A 26,013-nucleotide genomic window follows, 5' to 3' on the forward strand; every position below is an offset into this window, starting at 1 on the left:
TTAAGTAATTGATTTATTAATAACAACAAAATAAACATTCAACATTAGCTTACATTTACATTTTTTAAATTTAATTAACCATTTATTTTAATTAATTGGATGAATTTAATTTAATTAATACCAATAAAATAAACATTCAACATTTACAATTTTTAAATAAATATTAACAATTAATTGTAACTAATTTAATTAATAATAATAAAATAAACATGTATTATTAGCTTACACTTACATTCTTAAATTTAATTAACAATTTATTTTTACTAATTTAATTAATAATAAAATAAACATTCAACATTACCTTACATTTACAATTTTTAAAGTAAATATTAACAATTTATTTTAATTAATTGAATTAATAACAATAAATTAAACATTCATCATTAGCTTACTTTTTTTATTTAATTAATACGTTTATTTTAACTAATTTAATTAATTGAATGAAATTTAATTAATAATAAAAAAAAATGTATTCAATTAACAATTTATTTTCAATTGATTGAAATGATTGGAATAATAACAATAAAATAAACATTCAACATTAGCTTACATTTACATTTTCTAATTTAATTATTAACAGTTTAAATTAATTTAATTAATTTAATTAATGACAATAGCAAATCATTTAACATTTGCTTACATTTACAATATAATTTAATTTAATTAATAACACGCGCTATTTTTCCCCATTATGCATTGCTCTTTTATTATAAGCATTGTCTCTCACTGCTGTGACTGCATCAGTTCATGATAATTCTGCTTGACAGTGGAGATGCAGTAAATGCCAGTAAAGCACAGGAAGGCAACGAGATGCATCAGATATTGATTAAGCAGGTTTTGAAGTGTGTTTCTGTCGTGTCGTTGCACAGGAAGCCAAGCTCACAGATCAGCTTCCTCTCATCATCGTGTGCGACCGCTTCGATTTCGTCCACGATCTGGTTCTGTACCTGTACCGCAACAGCCTGCAGAAATACATCGAGATCTACGTGCAGAAGGTACAAACAAAGTCCTGAACGCAACAAACACAAACACGTCAGTGAATCATGTATCTCAGATATCCACATAAAATCGCACTTAAACTGATTTGGCTTATCACGATTTTGAAATCGCAAAGGCTGTGATTATTTGTCATGCGCAGTGTGTCATTGATGATCGGCTCTGTAAACGCTGCTCCGTCTGTAAGCACTGCGGGTTTGAGTCTCTTATAATGTGCATTTGAAAAAGAACATCTTTCCAAACACGAGAAGCATTTATGAACCTCTTGTCCAACAACAGACAACATTTAATAACATGATTTTACTGCAAACTCACTTCATAACGACAGTTGAGCTCCTCCTTCTGTGAGATGATGTGCTGCTTACATAGAATAAGGCAGTTGTGTGTTTATTAATCAGGTTTAATCAAACAAAGCGTTTCAATCTTCTGATTATTCAGCTACAGAAATCGGGATTTCCTGGAATGATGTGTGTTATTGTACTTCTGCAGCGGGGCATATGTGGCGTGTGTGTGTGAGAGACGCCCTCTGGTGTTCAGATGGATATGTGACGTGTGTGTGTGAGACGCCCTCTGGTGTTCAGATGGATATGTGGCGTGTGTGTGTGAGACGCCCTCTGGTGTTCAGATGGATATGTGGCGTGTGTGTGTGAGACGCCCTCTGGTGTTCAGAGGGATATGTGGCGTGTGTGTGTGAGACGCCCTCTGGTGTTCAGAGGGATATGTGGTGTGTGTGTGTGAGACGCCCTCTGGTGTTCAGATGGATATGTGGTGTGTGGGTGTGGGTGTGTGTGAGACGCCCTCTGGTGTTCAGAGGGATATGTGGCATGTGTGTGTGAGACGCCCTCTGGTGTTCAGAGGGATATGTGGCGTGTGTGTGTGAGACGCCCTCTGGTGTTCAGATGGATATATGGTGTGTGTGTGTGTGTGAGACGCCCTCTGATGTTCAGATGGATATGTGGTGTGTGTGTGTGAGACGCCCTCTGGTGTTCAGAGGGATATGTGGTGTGTGTGTGTGTGTGTGAGACGCCCTCTGGTGTTCAGATGGATATGTGGCGTGTGTGTGTGAGACACCCTCTGGTGTTCAGAGGGATATGTGGCGTGTGTGTGTGAGACGCCCTCTGGTGTTCAGAGGGATATGTGGTGTGTGGGTGTGGGTGTGTGTGTGAGACGCCCTCTGGTGTTCAGAGGGATATGTGGCGTGTGTGTGTGAGACGCCCTCTGGTGTTCAGATGGATATGTGGTGTGTGGGTGTGGGTGTGTGTGAGACGCCCTCTGGTGTTCAGAGGGATATGTGGCGTGTGTGTGTGAGACGCCCTCTGGTGTTCAGAGGGATATGTGGCGTGTGTGTGTGAGACGCCCTCTGATGTTCAGAGGGATATGTGGCGTGTGTGTGTGAGACGCCCTCTGGTGTTCAGAGGGATATGTGGCGTGTGTGTGTGAGACGCCCTCTGGTGTTCAGAGGGATATGTGGTGTGTGGGTGTGGGTGTGTGTGTGAGACGCCCTCTGGTGTTCAGAGGGATATGTGGCGTGTGTGTGTGAGACGCCCTCTGGTGTTCAGATGGATATGTGGTGTGTGTGTGTGTGTGTGTGTGTGTGTGTGTGAGATGCCCTCTGGTGTTCAGATGGATATGTGGTGTGTGTGTGTGAGACGCCCTCTGGTGTTCAGAGGGATATGTGGTGTGTGTGTGTGTGTGTGTGTGTGTGTGTGAGACGCCCTCTGGTGTTCAGATGGATATGTGGCGTGTGTGTGTGAGACGCCCTCTGGTGTTCAGATGGATATGTGGTGTGTGTGTGTGAGTTGCCCTCTGGTGTTCAGATGGATATGTGGCGTGTGTGTGTGAGACGCCCTCTGGTGTTCAGAGGGATATGTGGCGTGTGTGTGTGAGACGCCCTCTGGTGTTCAGATGGATATGTGGTGTGTGTGTGTGAGACGCCCTCTGGTGTTCAGAGGGATATGTGGTGTGTGTGTGTGTGTGTGTGTGTGTGAGACGCCCTCTGGTGTTCAGAGGGATATGTGGCGTGTGTGTGTGAGACGCCCTCTGGTGTTCAGATGGATATGTGGTGTGTGTGTGTGTGTGTGTGTGTGTGAGACTCTGGTGTTCAGATGGAACATTTACAACCGATCAGCCGCTGCACTGACAAACTGCACATAAAATAATCGTAGCCTTTGCCAAATGGCGTGTGGTTTCATTGTGATTAATTGTGCAGAGCTAATGTGCAGGTGAACCCCAGCCGGCTGCCGGTGGTGGTCGGGGGTCTGCTGGACGTCGACTGCTCCGAGGACACCATTAAGAGTCTGATCCTGGCCGTACGAGGAGATTTCAGCACCGACCAGCTGGTGGAGGAAGTGGAGAAAAGAAACCGGTACAACCTGTCCTATCCTTCCTCTTCTCAAGATTAAAACATGCATTTTCACATGAAATTTTTTTTTATATTAGTTTTTTTTTTACGTAAAAAGTCATTAGATGCTTTGAATATTTAAGAATATTTATAATATATTATAATATAACATCAAATAATATGTATTTAACATAGAATTATCAGTATTTAAACAGTTTAGTAGTATTAAAATATATTGATTTCTTATTAAGATAAAACAATTTTGACAGATCTGTGTCTCTGTGCTCGTTGTCTCCAGCCTGAAGCTGCTCTTGTCCTGGCTGGAATCTCGAGTTCAGGATGGCTGTGAAGAACCTGCTACCCACAATGCCTTGATGAAGATCTACATAGACAGTAACAACAGTCCTGAGCGCTTCCTCCGAGAGAACCTGCACTACGACAGCGCCATCGTGGGCCGATACTGCGAGAAGAGAGACCCGCACCTGGCGTTCGTGTCCTATGAGAGAGGACAGTGTGACCTGGAGCTCATACAGGTTCACATCCATCCCGCAGGAAACTTCTTTGCATAGATAAATGTCCTTTATAATCAGTGTTGGGGAAAGTTACTTTGAAAAGTAATGCATTACAATATTGCGTTACTCCCTTAAAAAGTATCTAATTGCGTTACTTAGTTATTTTTTAAGAAAAGTAATGCGTTACGTTACTTTTGCGTTACTTTTTCTCACCTGGTCTGGGTGTTTTATAACAAAAAAAGTGCTATTTTTGGACAAATGTAAAGACCTTTCACACCAGAAGTGAAATAATAATCCTCAGGCTGAAGGAAGTGCAGATTCACACGTGTTCAGTAGAGGGCGCCGCTCAAACAAACCTTTCAGTTATTCTGGAGAACAGAAGAAAAAAGTCAAACACCACCAATAAAAACATAAAGAATATAAAGTCATTTTTGCCTCAGCAGCAAGTCCATTGATCAATAAAGTGAGATTAAATGCATAAAAATATGTTTTATTTAACATATTTAATTATTGGATGTTTGCATAGTCTGATTTTGCATTTGACTGATTTTATTTATTTTGAGGAATACTGAGTCTTTTTTGTGCAAGTGAGAGGAATAAATGCACGCTCACATTTAGTCTAGAACTACAATAACCATCATGTTTACACACTTTACGCACTTATGATTTTTCTCAACATTGGGACAAGAGAGCTGTCAGTCAACAAATGGGAAAACAAAGTAACTTGCGTTACTTATTTGAAAAAGTAACTGAGAAATTTTGTTGTAAATTTAAAAAGTAATGCATTACTTTACTAGTTACTTGAAAACGTAATCTGATTACGTAACGCGAGTCACTTGTAATGCGTTTCCCCCAACGCTGTTTATAATGCATAACTCTCTTGTAGGTGTGCAATGAAAACTCCTTGTTTAAAAGCGAGTCTCGGTATCTGGTGCGTCGGAAAGATCCGGATCTGTGGGCTGAGGTTTTGCAGGAGACGAACCCCTACAGACGGCCACTGATCGATCAGGCAAGAGTCTGCAAGCAATCACACTTACGGAACAACAATATATGGGAATAAACTGCAAAATATAATGTGATATATGTAAGCAATAAGGTACTCCGCTTTGCGTCGTGCCTAACAACGCCCTTCAGCCATGACTTATTCACGATACAGCACTTGCCTCGAGTACCTTATTGCTTTTATAAAACGGTTACCACACAATATAAATATAAAAGCTGAAAAATATGTATCTATGCAACTTTCATGAAGTAAAATCACCAAAAGCCTTCCTTCCGCTGGAAAAAATAGTCCCTGACTGTAAACAGCAACAGACGTTACATACATTATTTCACCACTAGATGGCGGCAAAGACTGTCTTTTTGTCGTTTTTTCACGCGGCTGGCATATTTATAGTTATCAATTGTTTTCAATGGGAGCGGCGCGTTTTTTAAAACGCCATGAGGCGCTGAGCGTTTTTTTCACGCTGAAGCGCTGAGTGTTTTCGCCGTTTTTTACAGGTCGCCGAGAGTTGAAGAATGTTCAACTTTGGGTAAAACGCAGCGCTGTCACTTTTACCCAACTGTCCAATCACAGTGGAGGAGGGGCGGGACTAATACCACACCGACCAACCGCCACATTCTATTTGTACAACGTCAACAGACGACAACAACTAGCATAATAACGGAACAAAATCATTCAAAACAAGAGCCAGAGAAAATACGTTACATTGTATCGACATTTTAATACAGAATCAACACAGAAACTAAATATGTGTGAAATGAGATACTAGTAACACTTTCGCGGATATTCCGTATCATAACAAGCGAAGTGTCTCAACTGAAAAAAATCTGCGCTACACGGCCTTAATGAGTGAGTCAGTCAGTAGTGAAGACTTTTACATTGAAAGGACTCAGACGTGTGATCACGGAGAAGGAAGACGCCTACAAATGACCGGGTTTGTGATGTCACTAACCCTGGAGGAGTGTTGTGTAGTTCCTACCAGCCGTTTGTTGTAGTCCTTAAAAAGCGATTTCTTTAAAAGCAAATATCTCCCTTTGCTTTGAACTTTGAGCGTCGTAACTTTGCAGATGTAGTTTATGCTCAAACAGCAACATTACACACTAACTAAAGTTAGAAAAGTCAAATCATAATCACCCACCCCTTTAAAAAAACAAAGGGCACCGGTGTGTGGTTATTTCACACAGTGATGATGAGGATTGTGTGCACAGGTGGTTCAGACCGCTCTACCTGAGACGCAGGATCCCGAGGAAGTGTCTGTGACGGTGAAGGCATTCATGACGGCGGATTTGCCCAACGAGCTCATAGAACTCCTGGAGAAAATAGTTCTGGAGAACTCCATATTTAGTGAACACAGGTCAGTCCACACGGGAAGTGACTAATGTCGCACCGCTTGATCTTTCATTCATGTTATGCTGGAGACAAGCTGACATTTTTATGTAATGGTCAGAATTAAATATATAATGAATAAAATACATAGCAAAAATCTAATGAAATGTGTAAATTAAATATTCGTATTTTGACAAATACTGATAAATTCCTGACTGACTGAATATGTTTGTGTTTATATAATATATATGTGTATAAATACTGTATGTAGAGACTGTGTATATATATATATATATATATATATGTATATGTATATGTGTGTTTCTGTATATATACACACACACACATTATGTACAGTATAATATACCGTATATTATTAATATAATAATATATACAGTGCTATGCATAAGTTTAGACACCCATGCTAAAGTTGATTAAAAAGAGGAATAAAAAATCATCTTTTGGAAATTGAACTTAATGCCTTAATTAAAAAAATGAGGAAAAATCCAACCTTTAAGGACACCAATTTTCTTTGTGAATGAATAATGTATCGTAAATAAATAAATGTTCTTCCTTAAAATACAGGGTGTATAAGTTTGGACACCCCTATGTTAAATTCCCATAGAGGCAGGCAGATTTTTATTTTTAAGTTTTAAAAAAAATTTTTTTTTAGGATACTATGCATCCTGATAAAGTTCCCTTGGCCTTTGGAATTAAAATAGCCGCACATCATCACATAGCCTTCACCATACCTAGAGATTGGCATGGTTTTATTTCAGTTAGCCTAATAGCTGGTTTGATTGGCATTGAGAGATGATCTTATGGAAAGTACTCCATGCCAATCTCTAGGTATGGTGAAGGCTATGTGATGATGTGGGGCTATTTTAATTCCAAAGGCCAAGGGAACTTTATCAGGATGCATAGTATCCTGGATCCATGAAATAACTGGCCTTTAAAAATAAAAATCTGCCTGCCTCTATGGGAATTTAACATAGGGGTGTCCAGACTTATGCACCCTGTATTTTAAGGAAGAACATTTATTTATTTACGATACATTATTCATTCACAAAGAAAATTGGTGTCCTTAAAGGTTGGATTTTTCCTAATTTTTTTAATTAAGGCATTAAGTTCAATTTCCAAAAGATGATTTTTTATTCCTCTTTTTAGTCAACTTTAGCATGGGTGTCTAAACTTATGCATAGCACTGTACACACACATATTTTATATAAACACAAACTTTTATGTTAGAGGTGATTAATTGTGATTAATCGATTTGACAGCACTAATTATATTATATTATATTATATGACATATATTATGTTATGTTATTAGATGATTAATAGCTTTTTTGTATTTTTAATTTGCAAGTAGCTTTGAATAAAAACATCTGCTAAAAGAATAAATGTAACACATTATATTATATTATTATGTTTATAATACATTAAATTAGAATATTTATTTTATTTTATTGTTTTTCCTCATTTGTAAGTTCTGTGAATAAAAGCATCTGTTAAATTAATAAATGTAAATTATTATATTATATTTTTGGGTAACACTTTATTTTACAGTGTTCGTTACATATGTTACTTGTACTTACCATAATAATAACAGTAAATTATGCATAATTACATGCAACTAACCCTCAACCAAACCCTAATCCTACCCTAACTCAATAGTAAGTATATGTAGTTGCTTAATTTTACTCAGTACTTAAATATATAATTACACTGTAACAATGACACCTTAAAATAAAGTGTAACCTATTATTGTTATATTATCATAATGGAAGGAATCTATTTTAGTTTTATTTAATTTAATTTAAATAAGATTAATGACATCCCTCATTTGTAAGAAGCTTTGTATAAAAGCATCTGCTAAATGAATACATGTAGATGTTCTGATATATTATATTATATTATAGTTTGCTGATGTCGATTATGCAAAATATACTTTGAATGTGGACTGTAAACGTGTCTTTATGCATCAGAAACCTGCAGAACCTGCTGATACTGACGGCCATTAAAGCGGACCGTACGCGGGTCATGGAGTACATCAACCGCCTGGACAACTACGACGCTCCTGACATCGCCAACATCGCCATCAGCAGCGAGCTGTACGAAGAGGCGTTCTCCATCTTTAAGAAGTTTGACGTCAACACCTCAGCGATACAGGTACGCAAACACACGATCACACGACAGGGAACTACACTAACCTTTTCCACTGGTGGCACTTGCGCTACTAACTTTTTCAGTTACTGGCGCAAAACATGATTTGGTCGCACAAATTGTTTATAGTAAGCCGCTCTGGATAATAATAAACAATAATGAAACTGTATTGCATACAGATGTGCTTTTTTACTTGCCATCTTTTAAACCACATGCCTTCTTGTTTTTGTTTTCTTTAACATTAGTTGGGATAGATTTACTGCAATAGAAAATACAGTACACAATAAAGTGCCAAATGGATTTCAACATGCTATGGTTGGCACAGATGGGCAGACTCCTGAACTCTTAAGTAGTGATGCACCGATGTGAAAATTGTGGCCGATATCGATAATAACCGATATTAATATTGCTGTTATGGCCGATATCGATATCTCTGTATAGAAAACAAATTTACTGACAATCAAATAAAGAGATATTTTCCAAAACATTTGGAAATTATTTTTTATTTTTTATAATAATATTTCAATTATTATTGAAACATTATTATTTTTTTTTATTTTTTTTACTTTAGAAATGACTTATGTTGGGCACCTTTACCTGTGTGCAAAATATGTCACACATAGGACACACATGCATTATATTGCATTGAATTGCATATAATGTGTGCTGGTCAACTTGTCTAAAATTAAGAAACCCCTAGAAAACAGTAAAAAAAAACAAAAAAAAAAAACAGGTGTACAATAAAGATAGGCTACTTAATTTATTATTCCAATAACCAAATATGATACTAAATAGCACAGGGAAAAGAGCTTCTATTTGTGACGTGCTGTCTTTGCATTTGAACATTGCGCATTTTAAACAAGACAGGCATTAGCTGCATAAATGTTAGCCAATACAAACATATTTAAACAGTTGACAATGAATAGACAGGAGTCCAATAATAGCGTAACGAATCACGTATTCTAAAAATAATATCAAGTATAGGCTAAGTTTGACGAATCCGACATATAACGAGGGCTGTGTTGTAAAACGTCCGTCATTTAACGAATTTTAAAAACACGGATGGATAATACAATATGCTTTCTGACATTTTGACAGAAAAAAAACAAGCAAGAACAAAATTTAAACTATAGCCCGTCAATTTTCATTTTACAATTATCTTCTCTCTCTGTGTGCGCGCGCGCGTCCGTATTTGTGAGAGAGAGAGAGCTCGCGAGTCGCGCAGATACAATGGTACGTTTTAATCTAAGTAACGGTCGCGGGGCTGAAGCCAACTGATGTGTTGAATGCTCAGAGCACGTTATAAAACGTATTCTTAAAATACACATTTCTGTTTTAATAAATGCTCATAGTAATTCATAGCATATTGCCTAAAACATAGGTACAAAAATAATCAGTGATACATTTGCGACCCATAAAAAATTTTGGTCGCAATGGCATTTCAAAAGGTCGCAGTGTAGTTCCCTGCACGATCACCGGCACGCGGTCGTCTGGATTGACGCTGTGCTTGTTGTCTCGCGCAGGTTCTGATCGAGCACATCGGGAATCTGGACCGGGCGTATGAGTTTGCGGAGCGGTGTGGTGAGGGTTCGGTGTGGAGTCAGCTCGCTCAGGCTCAGCTTCAGAGAGATCTGGTTAAAGAAGCCATCGACTCGTACATCAAAGCCGGAGAACCGTCGGCGTACATGGAGGTGGTGGATGCCGCCACTAAGAACGGTGAGATGATCTATCCTAAAACCACCTTAAAGCATGAAACTGACGTTGAGATGGTCTTTTCTTCTCTATTGTGTCGTATATCTGAGGGAAACGCTTCTGGAACAAGAACAAATGTGGGCGGGGCTTGATTTTGTCCGTGTGGAATTGATTGGATGGTTGTGGTTTGCTATTGGCTGATCTCAAGTGAGTGACAGGTTGCCCCGCCCACATCATCAGAGAAGAGAAGAGATGCTGCAAGAGGAACTTATTCTAATTCAAGATCACCTGCAACATGAATTTAAAACAATAATGATAAATCATTTATAATAAAAACTGCAATAATCCATAAATAATATGAATTGCCCATTTTGATTTCATGGTGACTTTAATGGCTTTGATTGCTGAAAAGCTTCTATAATATGCTGCACAGCAATCTGATATTTGTTTATACATGGCTGTGTCATTATTATACTGATGCTGATTTATTAAATGTGCAATTTTCTACACTTTTTGTTGCATTTTATATTTTCCTTTTAGTCCACTTATAATAGTAGTAAAATTAAAACAGTCCAAATGTAGTTTTTCATGAGTAGGGAGGATATTTTGAGTCGTAAATGTTATAATTTTTCACATAGTACATCAAACTCTCTTTTAAATGTCATGGAAAATCATGTATTTTGTGATATACCCTCATTATTTCACAGAATAAATATCCTGAGCATAATATAATATAATATAATAAATGTCTGTTTTAATAGGTAACTGGGAGGATCTGGTGAAGTTTCTTCAGATGGCGAGAAGTAAAGCCAGAGAGTCTTACGTCGAGACGGAGCTCATCTTTGCGCTGGCTAAAACAAACCGTCTCACTGAGCTGGAGGACTTCATCAACGGCCCAAACAACGCTCACATACAGCAGGTACAGCACGCAGCTTCACACATGCAGTCTAGTGATGCACCAAAATAAAAGTTCTTGAGTTGAAACCGAAAAATAGATTTTTTTTGTTGTTGGAATAACTAGCCTATAAAAATATTTCAACATCATACTGTTTCTTGTTTAGAATCCCATTAAACAATGTTATAAGTAATAATATTTGATATATATATATATATATATATCTTTTTTTTATTTTTTATAAATATATAGTAAATTTATCTGTAGTAATATTAAATACATTTATATTTAATGATATAATATATATATATATATATATAGATATAACATTATTATACATTATGTTAACATTAATATATTATATACATTTAATATACATTTATATACATAAATATACATAATATACATTTATACATTATTATAACATTATTATTAAATATACTGTATTAAATGCATCCTGTAGTAATACATATTAACAGTATTGTATTTCTTGTTTAGTATGTCTTTACACACTGTTTAAAGTAATAAAATCTGAACAAATAACAATATTAATTAATATTACAGTAATATTACGGTATATATCTTCACACAACTTAATATTTAATATATTAATGAATCGAAAGCATGAGAAAATATTAATATAATGTATTGTGTGTGTACATAAATATATGTATATTATATTATATATTATATAATTTATATGTAATAATGAATATCTGTAAAAAAAAAATTGAAATGACTTAATTAAAATTAAAGAACCCTTTGACTTAATTTTTGGTGCATCCCTAATGCAAACCGTAATAAATAGTCTTTTAATAATTTTAACTATTACCCATCTATTGTCCATCTATTAATAATCTTTAATCTATTTGAACTCAACATTACTGTTACGATAGCAGAGCGTGTGTTTTGAGGTCTGTCATCACGTGTGTCCAGTAACATGTTTCTGTCTGCAGGTCGGCGAGAGGTGTTATGAAGACTGCATGTTTGAAGCCGCCCGTCTGCTCTTTAATAACGTGTCTAATTTCGCTCGTCTGGCGTCTACGCTCGTTCACCTCGGAGAGTTTCAGGCGGCCGTCGACAGCGCACGCAAGGCCAGCTGCACTCGCACCTGGAAAGAGGTGAGATGATCACAGGAGTGTCTTTAAAGTGGCACAAGTCTTTTCTTCCTTATAGTGTGTATGCGTGTGACGTCACCGTCGGCCGGAGTGACTGCGGTCACACACACTGAGTGGCAGAAACACTGAGTGGCAGCTTTTGTTTTCAGCGTGAATGCCGTGAAAAACACATCTAAAACAGGAAAGAGCTTTGAGATTGACTGTACAACTAGATTTGACAAGAAATCTGAGGTATATTTTTACAGACTGCCGAAAGATAAAGTACAGAGAAGCAAATGGATCACAGAAACAACTGGATCCAGGCAGAGAAAAGTGGATTTGCAGTTATCATTTTGTGTCAATATGCTGAATTTAGGGGTAAAATCATCGCCTATATATTGTATTGTTATATATTGTATTGACATCTCATCAATTAAATATTTACAATCTTATATTCTGCATAATTGGATGATTTTAAATAAACACTGACAAGTTTTAGGGCTGGACGATATGATGATATATATATATAACAATTGATATGAATGATCCCCCGGATTTAGACCTATATTGTATTTATATAAAGCGTTCACAGGCAAATTTGCTTTATGTATTTCCCGCCGTTGAAATCAGGCTCATATAAATGTCAGGAAACATGATTTCTGTCTGCATGTCAATATCCATGATCACTGGATCTTTGGTAAGTTGTAAGGAACTTTATATCGAGTCCAACCTTTAGTTTAAACTGATAATCGATTATTTCACTTGCGTTTTCACAGTTTCCCCTGTTAACTCCAGTCACTCCGCAGCTCTTCTGCCACTCAGTCCGGCTGAGGGAGTGTGATCTGGCGGGAAAGTGAAGTCAATGCATTTCCTCTATTGTGTCGTTTATCCGAGTGAAACGCTTCTGGAACAAGAACAAATGTGGGCGGGGCTTGATTTTGTCTGTGTGGAATTAATTGGATGGTTGTGGTCTGCTATTGGCTGATCTCAAGTGAGTGACAGGTTGCCCCGCCCACATCATCAGAGAAGAGAAGAGATGCTGCAAGAGGAACTTATTCTGATTCAAGATCAAGAACATGAATTTAACACAATAATGATGTGCACAGATAACTCATTTATAATAAAAACGGCAATATTCCATAAATGAATTGTTCATTTCGATTTCATGGCTCAGTTTCCTGATGCACCTTCTCACCTTCTCAATTCAATTGTGCACTACAGAAAGTGCACAAGTCCATATTACAATTTAGAGTGATCTGTTGTCAGATGTAACTTATGTATTTCAGAAATGTATATACAAATCACAGTTAGCTAAAAATGTATTAATTTAAACAATGTAATAATTGAAGGCAGGAACAATGAGCTCATTGAAGTAATGAATACTTGTTAACAAATGATTATGACATTTCGAAAAATGTCAATTCAGAGTTTGCGTCATTATTAATGATTCTGTCCTCATTGAAATCACAATAGTCATGTAAAGTGTAATGTTGGTGTTTAGGTGTGTTTTGCGTGTGTGGATGGAGAGGAGTTCCGGTTAGCGCAGATCTCCGGCCTTCACATCGTCACTCATGCTGATGAACTGGAGGAGCTCATTAACTACTATCAGGTGAACGACCTTCATCATCATCATCATCATCAGCTCAGTCAGTCTGGATGACATCAGTGCAGGTTCTCTGACGTCTCCTCTCTCTGTGTCTCAGGATCGTGGGTATTTCGAGGAGCTGATCGTGCTGTTGGAGGCGGCGTTAGGCTTGGAGCGCGCTCACATGGGCATGTTCACTGAGCTGGCCATCCTCTACTCCAAATACAAACCCCAGAGGATGAGAGAACATCTGGAGCTCTTCTGGTCTCGCGTCAACATCCCCAAGGTACTGACGCGTTTCTCAGAGTGTGAGCTGTGAGCAAGAGCATCATAATAATAATACGTTTTATTTATATAGCACCTTTCCAGGGCTCAAGGACGCTTTACAACAATAATGGCAATGGACAATGATAACAAACAAAACAACAGTAGGTAGATGAGAGTAAAAGTACAGTAAAGGAGAATGATGAAGATGGGGCAGCAGAATACAATCAGACACAACGAAATGTAATACAACTTAAGAATGGTAACGTTCAGAAAATAAGTGAGTTTTGAGCATAGTTTTAAATTCAGAAATAGTATTAACAGCAGAGTGATCGGGGGAGAGAGTTCAGATCATGGGTTCGATTCCCAGGAAATGCATGAACTGATCAAATGTAAACCTATATAAGTGTCTGGATAAAATATGGAAGCTTGTTTCCGCCACAGAGTGAAAAATAAAAAAGGTAATTGGGACTTTTTAATCTCACAATTCGGACTTTTTTTTCTCACAATTGCGAGTTTACATCTCACAATTCTGACTTTATTTCTCAGAATCACGAGATATAAAGTCAGAATTGCGTGAAATAAAGTCGCAATTGCATGTTATAAAGTTAGAATTGTGAGATATAAACTATTCTGAGGTGTAAAAAAAAAAAGAATTCCCTTGGAATGGACTTTATATCTCACAATTCTGAGAAAAGATGTCAGAATTGTGAGATATAAACTCGCAATTGCGAGAAAAAAAGACGCAATTCTGACTTTATATCTCGCAGTTCTGACTTTATAACACGCAATTGCGACTTTATTTCACGCAATTCTGACTTTATATCTCGTGATTCTGAGAAATAAAGTCAGAATTGCGAGACGTAAACTCGCAATTGTGAGATAAAAAGTCGCAATTATCTTTTAAAATGTTTTATTCTGTGGCGGAAACAAGCTTCCATAATAAAAGCGTCTGGCTAATGCATGAATGAAAAACTTTCAAAGCAATATTTTCTTTTTAAATGCTGATAAGTATCCAGTCGGTCATCCAAGCCTCAACATTAGCACTGCAGGAACATCACACATCACATTTTCTTTTGCATTTCTTTTTTTTTTTGTGTGTTTTAATATTGTAACATTTGTTTGCAATATTGTAAAGTTGGTTTGCCTGTTATATCTACACTACTGCTCAAAAGATTGGTGTCAGTAAGATGCTAATGATTCAGAAAGAAGTCTCTTCTGCTCACCAAGACTGCGTTTATTTGATCAAAACATTGAAATATTATTTTACTATATTGAAATATTATTAATATTTCATTACTACTATGAAATATTATTACAGTTTAAAATAGCTTTTTTAATCTGAATATATATATAGTAAAATGTAATTTATTCCTGGGATTGAATTTTCAGCATCATTACTCCAGTCTTCAGTGTCACATGATCCTTCATAAGATATTTATTAATTTATTTGATAAAATATATTTTATTGTAATTATATATAATTCTTATATTTTTTCTCATTTTATATGTATATATATATATATATATAAGACTATGAATTGTGTTGGAAAGTCATGCTCTGTGTACTGTAGGTCAGTTGTGTTTATGATGTGCTGTCTTGTGATTGGTCAGGTGTTACGAGCGGCTGAACAGGCTCATCTGTGGGCGGAGCTTGTGCTCCTGTACGATAAATACGAGGAGTTTGACAATGCCATCATAACGATGATGAAACACCCGACAGACGCCTGGAGAGACGCTTCCTTCAAAGAGCTCATCAGCAAGGTGACGCACTGAATATAATCCTGTAGATCAACGTCACAGTCATGGCTTCCTTTTCCAGGGACAGTGAAAAATGTACATGAATGCAGTCACATTGGATAAAAGTCTTTGTCAAATGCATAAATGTGCATGTAAATGAACAAACACACACTTTGATGAAATGTTGCTCTTTCATGGCTTAAAGCTACAATATGTATTTTTTTTCGCCGCTAGCGGTCGCTAACCTCTTACAATAACAAAGGCGTCGGTTGATGACGCATAAGCGGAATTATGGAACTTGTCGTCATGCCGAAGGATCTAATAATGTTTATGGATGAGTGAATACACTGATGTGTTTAACATAACTGTGGTGTGAAGCAGGGCGCGAGTGCTAATGAGAGACAGATCTCAGCGCCACACTCTCGCGGATATAAAGAGATAAGGAAGTTTCATTCTACCGAACTAACTCACCCGCTAGTGCTGAATAATACTCACACAGGTCAGTTTATTAGACGAGTGAAACTTGTGAGGGAACGCAGCGCTGCTTCACTCGCTCTACACTATCACACTAAACTGCATTTGAGTGTGTTAAAGTTATAATGTTATTCTGTGTGTTAGTTTGTCTGTATGAGACTAGCAGTGAGCGAGATCAACATTAGCATAACACACTGATCATATTCTAACATCTCATCATGTTGAGCTGTATAACAGTGATTAGTTTTATGTACATTTGCGCGTCTCTGTCGAGTCGAAGTTAGCCGCGGACGCTAGCTCTCGGCATCTCGAAAACGCCACGCTGATATTGATCCTCGTTTTAGTCCTCCTTCTGTCCCAAAGTCTGCTTGCCATGATCCGTAATGTCTGAACGAAACAACAACAGCGTGAGCGCGCTGCTAGACGTAACGCAGTCGTCCACGTCTGTCGCCATGGTTACTACGGCAGTACGAGCGGAAACCAGGGATAACGCGGATATTACGTCATTGACAGGCGACAAGTGAACATAGACGAGCCGTTATTTAAAATTGGAATTTCTCTGAAATTAAAAATCTTTGGGAACTTTTGGGATATTGTAAGAACACAACTGCAGGAAATATATCACACTGTGCAAGTGCTTTCTGGATATTTTATTACAAATTCTTACATATTGTAGCTTTAATGGAGTTATGCTCAGTTATGCTTCAGTTAATATCTACTTTTATATTCTCCCAAATGAGTATTAGTTGTCATGCAGTAAAAAGCTGTAGAATGATTGTGCATTTGATGAGAAATGCATTGAGATGATCTTTTCTGAAACTCTGTGAGATCATTATGTCTTTTATGAGGAGGAACATCATCTGCTCTGTGTCTTCGATCTTCACCGATGTGTATTTTTTCCTCTGTCCGCTCGTCTCTCTCGTGAAGGTGGCGAATGTGGAGCTGTATTATAAATCTCTGCAGTTTTATCTGGACTATAAACCGCTGCTGCTCAATGATCTTCTGTCTGTTCTCACTCCTCGACTGGACCACAGCCGAGCCGTCAGCTTCTTCAGCAGGGTACGTCATATACATATATATATTTTAATAAATTATGTCCAGCCTAGAAAAATGTACATCTTCCTCACCCTTTATTCAAATACTCTAACATTTTTTAAAGATTTTGTAAGCCTTCTGCATAGTTGTGATTGGAGTCGATTGTTTTATTTGTGATAATAATGCAGTGAAACGTATCAAATTGTGGGACACAATAAATTTTTGGCCAAGCTGTCATATAAAAAGAAATGATGAACAACACATGCAAAAACAAGAGAGTTAATAACAGTTAATAGTTAATAAAACAGTTAATAATAGTTAAAAATAAGATATTAATAACTCATCATTATGTAGTCAATGCATGCTTTTTCCTGTGAGATTAATTTTTTTCATGCATTTTTTTTATAGTAAAATATTGTAGTTTGCCTTTTTTTGTCTAATAATTTGGTCAGATAAATACCAAGTTTAATGTTTTGTTCTTCCCTCATATTTAAAATATTCAAAAAATATAAAATATTTCCGTCGTATTTTGATGGTTTAATTGAACTTGTAGAGTAATTTTATTTATATATATATATATGCAGTGTTATTTTAGTATTATTGCAGTGCTATATATGCAGTGTTATTTTAGTATTATTTATATGCTATTGAAGTATTTATTAATATTTTGAAATATTTTCAGTTTTCATTTTAATTTTTGTTTAACTTTTTAGTAATTTTATTTTAAGCTTTTGTAATTTTTAATAGTTATTGTGTCTTTTAAATAGTTATATTTAGCTTTACTTAAATATTATTTCACTTTTAGTTTTAGTGACTTTTAGAACTTCAACCTCTCTTATTTCAGTTAGTTTCTACGACAACATTCCTAATGTTTTTCATGTAATGTTTTTATTTTATTTCAGCTGTATTTGAGTTAACAGTAGTGATTTTACCAGTGTAAATTGCAGTGAGGAGTAAGCCTGCTGTGATGATCTGTGTTTGCAGCTGAATCAGTTACGGCTGGTTAAACCGTATCTCAGATCAGTGCAAAGCCACAATAACCGAGCCGTGAACGAGGCGCTCAACGACCTGCTGACGGAGGAGGAGGACTATCAGGTACACACACACTCGTCTTCTTCATCTGTTCTTCATGAGAGCGCAGGGATGTGAAGCGTGTTCCTCTGTTGTCCTGCTCAGGGTCTGCGCGCCTCCATCGACGCGTACGATAACTTCGACTCCATCGGTTTGGCTCAGAGACTGGAGACGCACGAGCTCATTGAGTTCAGACGCATCGCAGCGTATCTGTACAAGAGCAACCAGCGCTGGGCTCAAAGCATTCAGCTCTGCAAGAAAGACAAGCTTTACAAGGTACAAACACACTCACACACACCACTCCGACAGGGAATAACTATATATATATATATATATGTATGAATTTGTTTTTTTTTGTTACATCTTAGTTAAATTTTAGTTTAGTCATTTTGATAAGTTTAAGTTGTTATAAATTGTAGTTTTAATCATTTTTAGCACATCAACTTAAACTAAATGAAAATGAGAAATGTTGCTTTGGCAACTATAGCTGAAATAAAACAAGTTTACATTTTTTATATTTTATTTTATTTCAGTTAATATTTATATTATTTTACACACATCATTTCATTTAACTGTAATAATTCTCTCTTTCTTTCTCTATCTCTATCTCTCTCTCTCTCTCACTATATATATATATATATATACACACACACATTTATTTATACTTTTTAATAGAACATTAATATTTACAATTATTTTGTATTATTTGTTTAATTATGGTTATTTATTTTAGTCTTTTATACTTTATTAAATAATTGATAATAAATATATAAATATTAGGAATTATATTAATATTAATTTAAATAATAAATGAGGAATGATTTGTCTTTATTAATCATTTAAAAAAAAAGATATTCTCACTGAAATTTGCAATTTTGTTGTTGTTTATTTTCATTAAAAATGTTTAATTAATTTAGTGACACTTTTCCACAATCTTATTTTTCCTTTCTTTTGTGTGTCTTTAAAGGAATAATTCACCCATTTTCTTTTTTAAATAATAAAGAATTTTCATAATTCTATATTTATTTAATGGCTATTTTGTAAATAAATTTTTGTAAATAAATGTGTGTTTTTTCACATATACCATATGACTTTCTTTCTTGAACGGAATGATTACAGCATATATGTCAGGGCGTGACACGTGTGTGTGTGTGTGTGTGTGTGTGTGTGTCAGGATGCGATGCAGTTCGCGGCCGAGTCTCAGGACGGCGCTCAGGCTCAGGATCTCTTGCGCTGGTTTGTTGAAGAAGGGAAGCGTGAGTGTTTCGCTGCGTGTCTCTTCAGCTCATATGATCTTCTGGCTCCGGATGTGGTCCTGGAACTGGCCTGGAAACACGGACTCATGGACTTCGCCATGCCTTACTTCATTCAGGTGATGAGGGAGTACCTGAGCAAGGTGCGTATGCAACACACACACACACACACACACTGCTGGAACATGGCTCAATTAAAAAACTTTTTCAATTCATCAAAAATGTAATTCGGTCCTCACAGATAATTTTCCAAAGTAAAGATTTTTTTTTAAATATATATATATACATAATAACCGAAAAAGGTGTAGGCTGAAACTCCTCATGTCTGACCCATAATATAAACATGCCGTTTCAGCAACTGGATCTTTCAGATTTTTATATAAACACTTTCTCCACAAACAGGACAAACTTTTCTTATTCGTACTGGAACAATAGTGTCTTTTTCCCTGCGATGTTTAGGAATAATAGCATCTATTTTACTTCATCCACAAGTTTTTCTGAACAGCAAGTATGCCATATTGATGTGTTTAATGAATTTATCCTTATGTTATCACACAACGGATTTCAGTTTTCAGTAACACTTTACAATAAGGTTTCGTTTGTTGACATTAGTTAACTACATCTGAACAGAGCCGGACAGTAACGGAGTACATTTACTTGAGTACAGTACTTAAGTACAATTTTGAGGGATCTGTACTTTACTCGAGTATCATTTTTGGGGAGTACTCATGACTTTACTCAAGTACATTTGAGAGGCAAATATTGTACTCTTTACTCCGCTACATTTCTATCCATAACTGTGAGTACCCGTTACTACTTCTAAAAAAAAATGTACAAAAAAAAGGAAAAAAGAAAAATCTCGGAAACCCTCAATTTGTTGTTTCCCTCTCAAACGTGATTGGATTGTGCAGGCGCCACTGATTGGGACAGCCTATCAGCAATCACCTTCAGCTTTCCGCCAAAGTCAACTCCATGGTCAGATTTAGATAAGAGACGAAACAATGGATGAAGAAGCAGGTCCATCCTGGGAATGTGCCAACCCGTGGCCCCACCTCGCCAGACTATTTCAATTTTCTGAACAAGTTAATGATAGTTTTCGCTTCAAGTGTTTGCTGTGTTTACCAATGTAAGCACTGTGGCAGTAGTAATGCAATATTTAGAAAATGTACTCTTGTACTCTTGATACTCAAGTACTTTTAAAAACAAGTACTTTAGTACTTTTACTTAAGTAGACATCTGACTGTAGTACTTTTACTTGTACTTGAGTAAAATTTAGCAAGGGGTATCTGTACTTTTACTCAAGTAATGAAGCTGTGTACTCTGTCCGTCTCTGCATTTGAACTAGCAATGCGTTTATTAATCTTAGTTCATGGTAATTTCAACGGTTTACTAATACATTATTAAAATCAAAAGTTGTATCTGTTAGTATTATTTTATTGTTATTATTATTTTATTATAGTATTATTTTAAAAAGATGTATAAATACTGTAACAAAAATATTTCTCATTGTTAGTTATTGCGTTAACTAATGTAAACTTTATTGTAAAGTGTTACCCAGATTTCTGTTCATTTGAGTCCATATTCAGCTTTGTTTTTTTGGACAATTGTAAAATATTTAGTCGGTAACATTTTACTGTAAGGTTTCATTTGTTAACATTGGTTAACTATATTATTTAACATGTACTAACAATGAACAATACTTCTACAGCATTTATTAATATTAGTCAATGTTCATTTCAACATTAGTTTGTAACACTGCGATCTAATATAAACAAACAATGAACAATTAGATTTTTATTACACTAATAAATGCTTTAGAAAATACATTGTTCATTGTTAGTTCATGTTAACAAATGAAACCGTACTATAAAGTGTTAGTTTAGTCAAATGCTTCTGTTTATCACTATGCTTATATAAAATAGTGTTTTCAGATTAAATGCTGTCGCCCCAAATTAAACCCTTAATATTTTAGTGTCTGAAAAATATTGTTCTGATTTGCATAAATGAAATGACATAATCTGATAGAGTAGATATGAGAAGATACAACAGCCTCATGTAGATAAACGTACACTTTTGTTTGTTCAAAATGTAAGTAGGGGAGCGCGGGGCACAACGTAACACGGGGCTAGTTGTAACACGCTTGTTTTAAATACTTCCGCACATGATTGGATGACGATGATTTTTTTTTTTTAAGATATCCATAGACATTTATTAAACCATAGCAAAAGTAAATTTCTTACTTAAGTAAATTTTTCATCTCTATTTTTTGTGTTTATTTAAAATAAGACAAAAATGATATTATTTTAATCTCCAAGATGTTATTTAACAGTTGGGATAGTTATATAATGCTTCACTAACTAGCAGAAGACACTAGTCGGGTTTAAATCCCAGTTGTGCAGGCGGGGCATGTTGTAACACTGCGTTACAATGTGCCCCTATTAGAAATATGCTATTATATTCTATACTTTTTTTTTTTTTTTTTTTTTTTGAGAAAACGTGAGAAAAGGGTGAATAAAGACTGAGAGTCAATGTTCAGAAATTACGAATTATTTATTTGTTTTGAACTATGTTGTATAGCTGTGTTTTCATGCGTTCATAGTCAAAACTCAAAAATTTGTTTATATTTAATTATTAAAAATTGCCATTATTTTATATGAAAAAGTTTTTTAATTGTATTTTATTTAGAAAATATTTTAGTTTGTTTTGTATATTTTTTTTATTAGATCAGATAACATTTTAAGCTGTCATATGTCATGTTACAATGTGCCCCACACATGTTACAATGTTCTTTCGGGGTATATCAAGAAAAAAGTATATACTGTATTAATAAAACAAAAACACATAATTGTACTAGACATGTGGGAAATTAATGTGGGGAAAAAAAAATACTCTGATAAGTAGATTTACACAAACTGAGAAAGTAAAAAAGCATTACTTTGTGCCCCGCGCTCCCCTACTGAGTCCATACATCATCATCAGTCCTTCTTTCAGACGTGTTTTGCCTGTATTAAAGCTCACATGAGTTTCCTCCTCCTCAGGTGGATGAGTTATCCGGGCAGGTGAAGGTCTCTGACCCGTTCTGTCTCTTTCTCTAGTAGATGTTAGCGCATGTAGAGTTCAGATGCTGCACTCTTTTAGAGCAGGTTCCTCGATAGTTTGCTTGATTACCCACAATGCACTGCTCTGTAGCTCTATTGAGCCTGTTTGTTTGTTTGTGTGTGTGGGTGTTTGTGAGAAAGAGGATTATTCAGATGTATTCAGATTAATTATTGTGATGTAAAGTGTTTCGCTGGTTCAGTCCTCACTCGCTTTCAGCTGTGACAAACATAACCTTTCCAGACTAAAATTAGTATTCATTAATATAACAGGGTCTCTTTAAAGACGCAGTACGTCAGTTTGACCTGCAGATGGCAACACGTCACTCTTAGATTTAACCTGGGAAAGCCTGACATAAGAGTCAGAAAAAAACTTATTTTTTAAACAGAACTGCTTATTGATCCTTTAAACAAAAATTGTACAAAAATGTATGTGTTTTTTGTTGAGTATCATATTGTGTGCATTTTATGGCTCGATATGATAAAGTATGAATATGGAGCTCGTGCTCAAGAAGGAAAAAGCACCTATATTTTATTGAAGGACAATATGAGCAATTTGCTGCAGATGCTGATATTTATATGGACAAAAAGTAAGATTTACAGATGGCTTGTAATGTAAATTAATGGGATCATGCATACATAACATGCATATAAATATCAATATCTGCCAATAATATGTCTTAGTTAGATGATATTTAAATGGTTTTGATGATGATCAAAGCTCTGTAGTTTTAAAACATATAATGCAATGCAATACAATGATGATGAACAAAAAAACCTTCCTCAAAAGCCTGATGATCATATTTGCTCTGTATGATTTTTCTATAATGGATAATCGAGTAAAGCGAAGCTGCTTCAGTCCACTTGAAATATTACTAACAATATCAAAGTTATTCTTAAGTTTATTTGATATAAATTAGGTCAGATTTCTCAGCAGAAAGACTCGTGAGGCTCGAGCTGAAGGAGGACGTTTGTACAATAAAAGACTTTTACTGGATAAAAGAGTGTAAATGTTGATCAGAGACAGAAGGACTGGAGGAGATCGAGTGCGACAGGTTTATCAGATCATGCTCATCATTTAGAGGTCTATCAAATATTATACAGTAGGCTGAATATATATATCTGTTTTACAAACAGAACTTATGGCATTTATAAAACGCCATTAACAACAATATACAACAATATTTAATAATTAATGATAATAATCACAATTAGGATTGCATGTCCAGGAGGATATAGCAGCTCTTGCACAGAATAATGTTGAAGTTCAGGTAAATGTAGGTTTTGTTTTTCAGTATGTTACAACAGAGCAGAGAGTCTGAGAGAGTCTGGGAGAGTCTGAGAGAATCTGAGAGAGTCTGGGAGAGTCTGAGAGAGTCTGAGAGAATCTGAGAGAGTCTGAGAGAGTGTGAGAGAGTCTGAGAGAATCTGAGAGAGTGTGAGAGAGTCTGAGAGAATCTGAGAGAGTCTGAGAGAGTGTGAGAGAGTCTGGGAGAGTCTGAGAGAATCTGAGAGAGTGTGAGAGAATCTGAGATAGTGTGAGAGAATCTGAGAGAGTCTGAGAGAATCTGAGAGAGTCTGAGAGAATCTGAGAGAGTCTGAGAGAATCTGAGAGAGTCTGAGAGAAGTGAGAGAATCTGAGAGAGTCTGAGAAAATCTGAGAGAGTCTGAGAGAATCTGAGAGAGAGTGAGAGAGTCTGAGGGAATCTTATGGCGCTTTTCCACTACACAGTACCAGCTCGCCTCGGCTCGGCTTGGCTCGGCTCGGCTCGACTCGACTCGACTCGGCTCTGTTTGGTTTTCCACTGTGTAAAAGTTGTACCTGTACCTGCTTCCAGGTACTTTTTTTCGTACCACCTCCGGCGAAGTTCTAAGCGGGCTGAGGCGAGCTGAGGCGATACTAAAATGTGACGTGAAATCATGGCAGACTGCTGATTGGTCAGAGAGAATCGTCACTATTCACTGCGTCATCATTGCACGCGCCAGACGCAGTATCCTGAATAAAAAACAGCAAAAACAAAAACAAAAACATCCAAAAACAGCATACACTCGATTTCCTCCATTGTCCTGTGTGTGTAGGTAGCGGGTGTGTCTCGCGCATCTCGCGTAAAAGATTAAGTCACGGCAGTTTCCTGTGGCGTCGCTATGACGACCAGGTACTATTGTGGAGGTACTATCTGCAATGGAAAACGGAGCGAAAAGCGAGCCGAGCCGAGTCGAGGCGAGTCGAGTCGAGCTGGTACTGGTAATGGAAAAGCGCCATTAGAGAATCTGAGAGAGTCTGAGAGAATCTGAGAGAGTCTGTAAGAGTCTGAAAGAGTCTGAGAGAATCTGAGAGAGCCTGAGAGAATCTGAGAGAATCTGAGAGAGTGTGAGAGAATCTGAGAGAGTCTGAGAGAGTCTGAGGGAATCTGAGAGAATCTGAGAGAGTCTGAGAGAATCTGAGAGAGTCTGAAAGAGTCTGAGAGAATCTGAGAGAGAGTGAGAGAATCTGAGAGAATCTGAGAGAGTCTGAGAGAGTCTGAGGGAATCTGAGAGAGTCTGAGAGAATCTGAGAGAGTCTGAGGGAATCTGAGAGAGTCTGAGAGAGTCTGAGGGAATCTGAAAGAGAGTGAGAGAATCTGAGAGAGTCTGAGAGAATCTGAGAGAGTCTGAGGGAATCTGAGAGAGTCTGAGAGAATCTGAGAGAGTCTGAGAGAATCTGAGAGAGTCTGAGAGTCTGAGAGAGTGTTTGTTCAGGGGTTCAAGCTGAATTCATAACAGAAATAAAAAATAAGGGTTAGAGGTTTAGAACAAACACTAAGCAGAGGAACATCAACAAACAAACAGAGTTTGAGTTCATTACTTTCACTGTGCTGTTATGTTATTATTTCACATATTCTAATGATGAATACAAGTCATCGTGTATCTCTAACGCTTCACTGTCTCAAAGCAGCTTTACAGAAAACCATGCATTAAGGCATTAAACAACTGTTAAGTGAATGTGAGTGTATTTTGTCATCCAGCATTTTTTTGCATGTCATGTGTGACATTATTGGGCATTTGCATGTAGTGATGATGATGATGATGATGATGATGATGATGATGACGATGATGATGATGTTGATTGGTAAGCTCAGGTTTATGTGCGGATGAGTGTGTAGTCAGGGGCGTTTGGATGAAAGGACGCAGGGTGACACTTTGACAGTGATGTTGACTTCTTCTGCATCTCTTACAGGTGGATAAACTGCAGGAGGACGAGAACAAGAGAGCGTCTGAAAACGAGTCTCCCGAATCCTCCTCCATAGTCTACGGTACGCTCATGATCAAGCCTGTCCACTGCAGGATCAACAAACTCATTTGATCTTGCTTTGATGAGTCAAAAAATAATCAATAACGGGAAACACCTGATGCTCAGAAACTTGAGCTCTTTTGCCTCTGTTTAAAAAAAAAAAAATGATTTCATATTTCACAGATATCATATATGTGA

General features: G+C 36.5%; 1 protein-coding gene across 2 annotated transcripts in view; it reads left to right on the plus strand.

Moving 5' to 3' along the window:
- cltcl1 (clathrin, heavy chain-like 1) overlaps positions 1 to 26,013 on the plus strand; it is a 54,893-nt gene that overhangs the window by 27,100 nt on the left and 1,780 nt on the right. The window contains exons 15-32 of one of the 2 annotated variants that reach the window (XM_084388611.1): positions 870 to 995; positions 3,219 to 3,361; positions 3,636 to 3,870; positions 4,736 to 4,858; positions 6,061 to 6,206; positions 8,166 to 8,349; positions 9,867 to 10,059; positions 10,797 to 10,954; positions 11,887 to 12,051; positions 13,529 to 13,636; positions 13,731 to 13,898; positions 15,491 to 15,640; positions 17,018 to 17,149; positions 18,110 to 18,220; positions 18,302 to 18,472; positions 19,371 to 19,592; positions 22,488 to 22,514; positions 25,762 to 25,837. In XM_084388611.1, the coding sequence (XP_084244737.1) occupies positions 870 to 995; positions 3,219 to 3,361; positions 3,636 to 3,870; positions 4,736 to 4,858; positions 6,061 to 6,206; positions 8,166 to 8,349; positions 9,867 to 10,059; positions 10,797 to 10,954; positions 11,887 to 12,051; positions 13,529 to 13,636; positions 13,731 to 13,898; positions 15,491 to 15,640; positions 17,018 to 17,149; positions 18,110 to 18,220; positions 18,302 to 18,472; positions 19,371 to 19,592; positions 22,488 to 22,514; positions 25,762 to 25,837 (2,638 nt within the window). The remainder of the gene's footprint in view (positions 1 to 869; positions 996 to 3,218; positions 3,362 to 3,635; positions 3,871 to 4,735; positions 4,859 to 6,060; positions 6,207 to 8,165; positions 8,350 to 9,866; positions 10,060 to 10,796; positions 10,955 to 11,886; positions 12,052 to 13,528; positions 13,637 to 13,730; positions 13,899 to 15,490; positions 15,641 to 17,017; positions 17,150 to 18,109; positions 18,221 to 18,301; positions 18,473 to 19,370; positions 19,593 to 22,487; positions 22,515 to 25,761; positions 25,838 to 26,013) is intronic. The other variant, XM_084388612.1, reaches the window with a different exon arrangement.

Source organism: Rutilus rutilus (assembly GCF_951802725.1).
Source record: "Rutilus rutilus genome assembly, chromosome: 19".
Lineage (NCBI taxonomy): Eukaryota > Metazoa > Chordata > Actinopteri > Cypriniformes > Leuciscidae > Rutilus > Rutilus rutilus.